This window comes from Globicephala melas, chromosome 21 (genome assembly GCF_963455315.2).
Source record: "Globicephala melas chromosome 21, mGloMel1.2, whole genome shotgun sequence".
NCBI classification, from domain to species: domain Eukaryota; kingdom Metazoa; phylum Chordata; class Mammalia; order Artiodactyla; family Delphinidae; genus Globicephala; species Globicephala melas.
In genome coordinates, this window is record NC_083334.1 from 11,982,709 (window position 1) to 11,992,637 (window position 9,929).

The window sequence follows — 9,929 nt, forward strand, 5'->3', positions numbered from 1 at the left end:
AGGAGACGGGTCGTGGCAGGCTCAGACTCTCTTTAACGTGATGGCTTACAGTAAAGAGTCAGCATTTTCCTGTCTCCAGTCAGCTCCAGGGTCACTCTTGTAACTTTCAGAGGATACTGCTCCTTGGATTTCTAGAACTGCAGGGTGGTGTGGGGAATCCTCTCGTGCCTTTGGTGCAAGAAACACTGTCCAGAGGAGAAGTCATCCAACCTCAGCTGCTGCTAAAACCCGAAGTAAATGTTTATAAACACTCGCTTAGCACCCAAAGCCAGGCCTATCACCAGACGGGTGATGGAGGAGAGGGAGATGGACCGGGACACGGCAGCGGCTCTGGAAGCGCGCCGAGGCCTGGGACACTCTCCCTGAGCTGCTCTCTCAAAGCCCAGGGCTCCCTGCTCTTCCGATTTGCCGAGGGAAGGTAGAAACCAGGAATTTTATGTGAAACATCTCAAGCGTAGACACTGACAGCTAGTTTGTGTGTTTAAAAAGCACCGCGTGAGCCAAAGTAATTCGCTTGCGGGAAGTGATGAAGCAAAGACCCCAGTTTCGGGTTCTGCCTTCAGAGATATCCTGACTACTTTCACTCGCCCCTTTAATTCTTAATTTTATCTCATAGAATTGAGCAAACGGAAAGGACGCTGTAGCACAAAAATAACTCTCCTTCCACCTTGCCCAGGGTTTTCATGCTTCCCGCCTTCTCTCTCCTTTCCTTAGAGGTAGAGCTTTTCCGCCTCAGTTCCTGCATCATAACCCCACGCTCCTGCACCATCTCACCCCCAGTTTCTCGAAGGAGGGCCAGTGCTTTATTCCTCCTCAGGGCTTCCAGTGTGGCCCCACGTGGGGAAGCCTCTCAGCAGCCTGTGTTGAGGGGAGACTGCTCGATGTGAAGGCTTCTTAGAGGCTAGACGTACTGGTCCTGCCCTTGGCGGCTCTACAACCCTAAAACCTTACTTTCTTGACACTCTGCTGAGCTCTGAAAACCCTCCCGCCCCTTCTTTCTCAGCCTCTCCCTCTCAGGTTGTTTCCACTTATCCCCGCGTCGGGATGCGGCAGATCTGCCTTTAAGACGGTCAGGCTCCTTCTCTTGCCTCATCTGAGCCCCGGTATCCATCGCTCATCATTGTGCCCTTACCTTAGCATGGTACTGAGTTTAAAGAATTCTCCCCGGATCGGGTACTTTCCTGTGAGGACTCTGGCCCCTAGAATTCTCTGCTCCCTGGTCTAGAAATGCTCAGACCTAGACTGACACGCTCCCTCCACACCCCCACCCCAGTGGTTTAAAACCTGTCTGAGGTTGGAAATGCCTGTGTCGACCGGTGGTTACCGTGGGTCAGAGCTGCCGTTCTCCTTTATGTCCTTCCGTAAAAAGGCGAAGACAGTCTTGATTTTAAATGGAGCTCTAGCTAAGGACAAGATCTCCCATCCGGGCCTGTGGAGATAGGGCTGGCATTCTTGGGACCATTTTTAACGGGCATAGAGCATTTTCAACATCCTATTGAAGTCGGTGTATTTCTCACCCCGGCTGTAGGGAGAAGATTGCCTACTTCACCAGAGCAAAGATAAGCATCCCGTCCCTGCCGGCTGATGACGTCTGATTACATCGCTGACGAGATCGTGTTTTCACCTCTTCATTTCTTAGGGAGGGCAACGTTTTCTTGTTGGGGGTTTTGTTTTTTGTTTTGGGGGGTTTTTTGTAATATAACTGTCAATTCTTAAAGAGCTTTTATTTCACATCAGATTTTCAACATGTTAATTTGTAAAGTACCTTGAATGTAATTCTTACATGTTTAAAAAAGAAAAAAAAAATCAGATAACCAAAACAGGATCATCTGGTAACAGATGTACAGCATACGTGTGTTGCCAATGGGCTTTATTTGGTAAAAATGGAATAGAGGCGGGACCCAGCGCGCATCCTATTGAACCGGCTGTGGAGAAATAACTCAGCTGAGCAGCACGCGGCTTTCGCTTTTCCTTTGTTTTCCCATGGGCGACTATGAAGCCGGCAGTGGCGCCAGGTGATGCTTGGTGCCAGAGGGCAGCTCGTTCGGCGTGAGGTTGAACTTGAGCGTGAGCTTCAGTGCAGAGTCCCGGGTCCACCTGAAACAGGTGCTGCGTTCATTTCCGTCACCTCTGTCGGAACACTTTGTTTCCTTAAAACAACTGCCTTTTTTTGTCCTTTTCTATTTGTCTAAAGAAAACAAAAACAAAATGCTGAGTGCAGGAAGGCAAGAATGCAAAGGAGCAGTGCTCCAGCCACACTACAAACCCCGTGATTTAGGACTTTAAGGGTAGGGAGATGAAAGCAGAAAGCCAGTCCGCCTCAAATACACTAAAATCAGCACGTCAGTGAGCAGCTGCTGCTTCTCACTCAGCCTGATTGTGCGTCAGTGTTCAGACGTGAGTGTCTGGCTTGCACCAGTCATGCTTCGTCCTAGGTGTGAGGATGGTACCAAGTGGGTGAAGGTAGGGGCCAGGGTGCTGAGGACACACAGTGCTGGTACTGTGGAGGGAAACACAGCATCACTTGCTGAAACCAGGAACAGAGGAAAGGGTACCTCGATGGAATCAAGATTGCCAAAAAATTTTTAAATACATCAGTAAACAGATCTCTAACATTTACTAGAAATTACTTTGCAGCTGTCATTTTTAGGGCATCCTATCTGTAACCTGTGGTAAGGAGTTGGGAGGCAAAGAGAAGAGAGTGCCTGGGGAGATTATTAATTTGAAGTAAAAGCTGAGTCGTTTGTAAAATATAAATAAATATATATTCCAGACAAACAAGATGGAAACTGACTGAAGTTTCCTCCAGTGGAGAATTTTAGCTTACCCAACCCAAGCACTTCTTAAAAGAAACAAATCCCCAGGTCAGCTCTGCCAGCATAAAAGGCTTTTAAAAGAAATCGTTTTATGCAAATTAAATCATGCATGTTACTCGGTCTGTAATACTGGAAGAGGCAATGTTTGGTGAGCCATCTTATGTAACAAGTGAAATCATTTTTTTTTTTTTAGAGATGAAAACATCATCTTAAAGGAATGGGCCCCTTAAAAAAAAGAAACACAAGTTCTATTCCTAAGCTAGAATCCTCGTTGGTAAGAATATTTATTTGAAAGTAATTACACATGTTTTGGAAGGTTCATTTTATCAGAATCAAAATTCAGATCAAGCCATTTCTGAGCCTAGAACTGTAATGACTTTTTCCTAAGTGTCCCACCATTTATATACAGAAGTCTTTGAAGGAATAACTGGACGTGACACTACTTTGAACAAAAACCAGCCTCGTGAATTGACTGAGCACAGTCCTTGCAGGCGGCCCAGTTCATCCTGTTAGGTGACCAAGGAGGACTGGAGGAAGAGCACCGTTCATCCTTGTCGAGGTCAAATGTGAAAAACAGAAGTTTATTTAATGTAGAGTTAAATGAAGGTCAGCTGTTTTCAGCTTCTTAGTTTGACCATGAAAATGTTTATAGGATTATGTGTGGTTGTACCGTACGATTTTATTTTCTTCATTTATTTATTTACGGTCTTATTTATGTTCTGTTTAATATATAGTTCGGTTCTGGCCATCTTAAATGTTTGACACAGAAGAGGCTATATTGGAATATTTACAGCTTTATAAGTTCCATCAGATTAGCTGTTAACTTTTTGTACGACAAAGAGTTTCAGACAAGCATAAAAGAATAAAATCTGTCTCAGGCTGGTAGTTAGCAGTTGTGACCAAGATGCTTTTGGTTTTATTTTACAGCATTTGCTCATTTCTAACATGAGAGACAAACTTAATATAATCCTTTTTCACTCTTTAAAAATCAGCAATAGTGTTATGTATTTATAGGCAGCTTTTAACAATCCTGTCATATTTGTACTAACCCAAATGATTCACAGTGACAAAACATTTTAATAACTTGCTCACAAAACCATATGGACAACATGAATTTTAATATTATAAGTACTATTTTTTAAAGGTAGAATTTATTCTTCACAGGGTAAAAAGAATGTAATATTTAGTTCTCAAGTTTGAATTATCAGTATGTTATTACAATTTTGTATATCAGAATCTAAGTGTTACAGGTACAAAAAGAATATTGCTAGCCAAATGAACAAAGTTTAGCTGGATCTCTGTAGCATGCAAATCAAATAAATTTAAAATCTTTTTTTTGCTATTACTTTATATTGTATTAAATATCAAAAGCTCAGGACTGAACTAAATATTTAATCAGGTTAAATTCTGAATATGTTTCTGTTTTAATTTGTCTTGTTTGTAAAAGTATGCAAATACATCACATAGATTAACTCTGGTTTCTGCACTTTTCATGTGTTTGTGGGTGGAAAAAAATGCAGTGTTTTCTTTTTAAAACAAAGATACATATTACCTAATACTTTATTTCAGTGTCATTTATTGTTCAGTGAATTTCCCTGACTGGCGCAAACACAAAAGTTTACTTGAACTGTATACCAAACAAATATAAAATCTTTCATGAAGAATTCCCCAAGTTTGGTGGCTTCCCTGGTGGTGCAGTGGTTAAGAATCCACCTGCCAATGCAGGGGACACGGGTTCGAGCCCTGGTCCAGGAAGATCCCACATGCCGCAGAGCAGCTAAGCCTGTGCGCCACAACTACTGAGCCTGCGCTCTAGAGCCCGTGACCCACAACTGCTGAGCCCCCGTGCCACAACTACTGAAGCCCAAGCGCCTAGAGCCCGTGCTGCAACAAGAGAAGCCACCGCAATGAGAAGCCCGCACACCGCAACGAAGAGTAGCCCCCGCTCGCCGCAACTAGAGAAAGCCCGCGTGCAGCAACGAAGACCCAATGCAGCCAAAAACCAACAAAATAAAATAATAAAATAAATAAATTAAAAAACTCCCCAAGCCAGCAGCTTGCTGTGAATAGTTCTTGGTTGGACCATACATATTGCTGATTTTTTTGTTAAAGGGGGTGGGGGCACCTGCCCACGCCCCCCAGTCCTGACCCACAGTCGCCTTGTGGCTGCAGCATCTACCGCAGAGCACAGGACACAAGCAAAAGGACGTTGGTGCGGTAGATTTTACATGAATCTTTAAAACACAAGACTGCCCTCCTCTGCTTCTGACACAGTAAAGAAGACGTGAATGAATGGAAGAGTCTCCATAGAGGCACTGAGGTCTCCAATTTAAAAAGAGGTGATGTGTCCCCAGTGTGCACCTCTCAAGCTTTCAGAGAGCCAGCGATTTTTTTAATATAATCAGATGTCATACCTTTTAAAAAAATAAGCAGCCAGACTTTAGTTTCAGTGTAATAGGTGATCTTAGACCCTTGAAAGAAGTCAGTGATCAGCAGTAACATTTCCAATTGCCAAATGATTCATCTTTATTAAATGACACCTTCAGAAGATGTGTAGGTACTAACACAACGTTTTATTTACCGGTTCTGTGCAATCACTGAATCTATTTTAAAATTGAGGAAACTCATCCCCAGTAATGAGTATGATTACTGTTAAGTCTTGATTGGTTTTGGTCTCAGGGTAGAAGATAAAAGTGGTTTACCATCTTAGAAAGAAATGCCAGTTTCAGAAGCGAAGGGAAAACGCATTTTAGAAAATCGAAAGCATAGTGAATGGGTTACTGTGTAACAGGAAATCCTACCAAATCATCTGAGGGCACCGCTGATCCCTTCTGGCTTAGTTTCAGGTGAGTGGTTTTCATCTCCAGGTGTAGACGGTGTGGCGGCGTTTCTGCCACTGCATAGTGGCCGGAAGCCAGGGCCCAGGCGGCCCAGTTTAGCAGACACCCTCCGAGCGGGAGAGAAAATCCAGCAAACCAGCCGATAAAGAGGGCCTCCCCAAACTCCCACCTGGGCACAATCTCGGGGATGGTCTCATCCCAGAACTCCTGGACTGTCCTGTGGGCGACCCAAGAGACAGGAACAAGGGCTGTGACGCCTGCTGTCCAGAACAGAATTCCTCCCAGGATTAACAGCTGCTTCTTGACATCCTGCTGTCTCTCTCCAATTCTCAAGCAGTCCAGGCCAAACCCCGAGACCAGCAGGCCCAGGAATCCCAGGCCGTTTGAGAGGAACATTAAAATCCTGGAGATCCTGAGCTCAGCGGGCAAAGCCAGGATAGAATTGCATCCCCACTTCCTCTTGGGTGACGCAGGTCTGCCAGAGTCCCATGGTCAAGTTTTCCATTTCATTTAAGTCCAGGTTGAGATTTTTCCATGTGGCAGGTAGTTTGTAAGACAGGATAAAACCCATCCCAGCAAAGATAGTGAAATTCCCGCTAATTGTGCCACAGCTCTAAATACTAAAGCCATTATAAAATCCTGTGACCTTAGCCAGACCAACCCCTGCCTTTCAGTGGCTGTGAAAAGAAGTGTGACACTATCACTTGCAGAGCTCAGAACTATTTTTTCATTGTGTATATAGGAGGATTCTTGCCAGAGTTGCTATCGTTCAATTCTATGTTGAATAGTTTTCAGAAAAGGATAGGGAAATAATTCTGCAAACCAGTAATGACAAGGTGTGGCCAAGATCACGTTCACGTCCTATAGGATGCATTTTGTAGTAGGCAGTTTGTCCCCGAAATAACATTAAGTAGTAATAATCCTCTCATTGTTAAAGTATAAATGGCTTTCACGTGTTCCCAACCTTTCTGTCAAGTCAAAGAATTAAGAAGTCTCCGTGCAAGATGTTTAATTGACAGTTTGGTTCAACTCCTGCTACTTTATATCTTACTAGTTGCACCTATCAGATTTTCATCTGTTAAGAGGTCTCATTTCAATACGCATACTGTGGTTATAACTGAGTGTTATCATTTTTAAAAACAGGTTCAAGAAAAGTATTTCTTAACCAAATAAATCAATCTCAGAAATCTCTTCTGTAGACTTAAATCAGACTTTTCTTTTCTTTTTTTAATCTCTTAGGCTACATATACCCAATAACATATGAAACGATTCTGAACTAAATATCGAGTCTGTTTACTTCCACGCCTTCCTGACAGCTTCACACACAGGGACATAAATGCTTGCTATATTTTTGTTTCTTTGCTTAAATATGCTTTCTATGCTGTGGAAAAATTAAGCAGTAGGACTGCGTAGGTTAGAATCAACGCCTCTGTTGGTTCATCCCCATGCGTGTAACTTTTAACTGAACAAAGGAAAATTTTTATTAGGGCAGATGAGCTGGATATTAAGCAAAATATTTTTGGAACTGTTTATCTTTTTAAAGTACGAAGCTTTTGAGGGAAGAGACGAGAAGAGATTGGCCAGTATTTTAAGTCTGAGAGTATCACAGTGTACTGAAACCCTTCAGCCTCATAAAGTCCTGCCGCACAGGCTTCCTAGCAATTTCCTGAACACAAACCACCTCTGTTCAAGAAAGACCAAATCATGGTTGTGGAAAGAGCACTTTGGATAGGCTGAGCATGTGGTTTTGCTAGTGCAGGATGCTTAAAGGATTTCAGATTGTTAGGTTTTTTTCTTTAGGAGACAGGAACTAATTATCAATTTCAGCTACCAACAAAACCAAAAAAACATTTCTAGTATCAAATGAACACAGTAAAGCTAATTAGTGCTCTCTTGGACAACCACCACCAAATTTTGATCTAAATACCGAGATGAATGAAAGTTTGTTTTGTTCATTCCTATGTAATGCTTACCACAATCATTTTCTTTTAGATATAAGATTTGCCTCTTTCTTACTTCTCCAGGTTTTGGGGGGATGGGGTATCTAGGATAGAAAAGTCATGATTTAATGTATTTAGTGAGAAAATGTTAGCATCACAAACATAGTTACATAACAAAGAACCCTTTTTCATGTAGACCGTCACAGTTGATATAGGGAGATACACCTCTCTGGTCTCATCAAAGTCTTACACTGAAGGATTGGCAGTTCCATTCTCCAGGTATGAACACTGAGTTTGCATTTCTGCCACTGCATAGTGGCCGGAAGCCAGGGGAATCTGGGTCCCGCAGGCGGCCCAGTTTAGCAGACACCCTCCGAGCAGGAGAGAAAATCCAGCAAACCAGCCGATAAAGAGGGCCTCCCCAAACTCCCACCTGGGCACAATCTCGGGGATGGTCTCATCCCAGAACTCCTGGACTGTCCTGTGGGCGACCCAAGAGACAGGAACAAGGGCTGTGACACCTGCTGTCCAGAACAGAATTCCTCCCAGGATTAACAGCTGCTTCTTGACATCCTGCTGTCTCTCTCCAATTCTCAAGCAGTCCAGGCCAAACCCCGAGACCAGCAGGCCCAGGAATCCCAGGCCGTTTGAGAGGAACATTAAAATCCTGGAGATCCTGAGCTCAGCGGGCAAAGCCAGGAAAGAATCAAAGTCCTTGCATTGCATCCCCACTTCCTCTTGGGTGACGCAGGTCTGCCAGAGTCCCACGGTCCAGTTTTCCATTTCATTTAAGTCCAGGTTGAGGTTTTTCCAATGTGGCAAAAAAGTTGTAATAATGGATAAAACCCATCCCAGCAGAGATAGCAAAATTCCAACGAATTGCATTGCTACTCTAAAGACTAAAGCCATCGCAACAAATCTTAGGACCCTTGCCACCTCTATAGGAGCTGCTGTCTTGTGGTGGACAGTAGTGTGACAATCTTGGTTCGATGCTGCCTGGGGAATATAAGTTTTGGTCGTTAACTCTTTGGGCACTCTGAAATGCGTTTTTGTTCTTCTTGAATATAATGTTTCATGTAAAGGACGAAGGACTCTGTTAAAACTATGAGTTAGGCTTTCTGATAAGGATTTGATCTGTTACCTTCCAATTTGCTTGGTAAAATTATATCCCCAATGCCTGATGATTATATAAGTCTAAGGATGAACAAAGAGCGCTCTATGACCCCTCACCCTAAAATACAACAGAAATCTTTGTGCTTCAATATGGATTAATTAGATTTTAAGTGGTGATAAAAGGCCAGCTCTTTCTACAACAGGACCTCATTGTAATAGCTGAATCTGAGATGTCAGAGATGCAAAACAAGACCTTGTAAAGAAAGGTAGACTGTTTCCCTATAATCTTTATCATTCTCAGGCTTCCTTAACCTACACAAGAACCTGGCCCAGGTTCTTGACTGTCACAGGGACTCAGTTGGGACTTGGCAGAAGACTTTCCCTCAGATTCCTTTGCAGAGTAGAGGCTGGTTCACTGGGTGAAGTAAAATGACGAGGCTGAGGCTGTGCCCATAGGTACTGAGGGGAGAGGGGGTACCTCAGGAAGCTCTGGATTTCATTCTGAGATTTTCTCCATCCTTGTTAAGGACTTGGGGTAAAACGTAATTTCTTAGTGTCCAGGAGGTGGTGTTTTTTGTTTTTGTTTTTGTTTGTTTTTGCCTAGAGCTGAGCTGTCTTCACTGTCATTTAAGCCACAAAGACAAAGCAGCACCAGGCAGGACAACTCCTGCCAATTCCAAGACAAAATAGCCACCATGGGGCTGACCTTCGAGGCGTCATCTTGTTTGTGTGTGTTTTTTTTAATAAATTTATTTATTTATTTATTTTTGGCTGCATTGGGTCTTCGTTGCTGTGCTGGGCTTTCTCTAGTTGCGGCGAGCGGAGGCTACTCTTAGCTGCGGTGTGCAGACTTCTCACTGCAGTGGCTTCCCTTGCTGCGGAGCACGGGCTACTGCGTGGGCTACTGAAGCCTACTGCGCGGGCTTCAGTAGTGGTGGCTCACAGGCTCAGCAGTTGTGGCTCACGGACTCTAGAGCACAGGCTCAGCAGTTGTGGTGCATGGGCTTAGTTGCTCTGCAGCATGTGGGATCTTCCCAGACCAGGGCTTGAACCCGTGTCCCCTGCATTGGCAGGCGGATTCTTAACCACTGCGCCACCAGGGGAGTCCTTTGTTTGTGTTTTTGATTGAAGCCACACCTGAGTGCATGCTTCTGCCGAACAGGACTCTCTCTGCAGGGCCTCACAGGCCAGGAGGAGAGACCACGCCCCCCATTCCCAGG

At 43.9% G+C, this 9,929-nt stretch overlaps 2 protein-coding genes and 1 pseudogene across 3 annotated transcripts in view; 1 reads left to right on the forward strand and 2 right to left on the reverse strand.

Moving 5' to 3' along the window:
* Positions 1 to 4,289, forward strand: part of WWC2 (WW and C2 domain containing 2) — a 166,556-nt gene extending 162,267 nt beyond the window's left edge. For both annotated transcript variants that reach the window (XM_030830581.2, XM_030830587.3), the window contains one exon: positions 1,529 to 4,289. In XM_030830581.2, the coding sequence (XP_030686441.1) occupies positions 1,529 to 1,595 (67 nt within the window). In that variant the 3' untranslated portion in view covers positions 1,596 to 4,289. The remainder of the gene's footprint in view (positions 1 to 1,528) is intronic.
* Positions 4,290 to 5,593: 1,304 nt separating this feature from the next.
* Positions 5,594 to 6,286, reverse strand: LOC115867592 (claudin-22-like; annotated as a pseudogene).
* Positions 6,287 to 7,842: 1,556 nt separating this feature from the next.
* On the reverse strand, positions 7,843 to 8,505 carry LOC115867656 (putative claudin-24). The gene has a single exon (XM_030883985.1). The coding sequence runs from the start codon at positions 8,503 to 8,505 to the stop codon at positions 7,843 to 7,845; it is 663 nt and encodes a 220-aa protein (XP_030739845.1).
* Between the last annotated feature and the right edge of the window lie 1,424 nt (positions 8,506 to 9,929).

What these genes read in the sequence shown, in the direction of transcription:
- LOC115867656 (XM_030883985.1), bottom strand. Translation starts at nt 8,505, where the DNA reads ATGGCTTTAGTCTTTAGAGTAGCAATGCAATTCGTTGGAATTTTGCTA.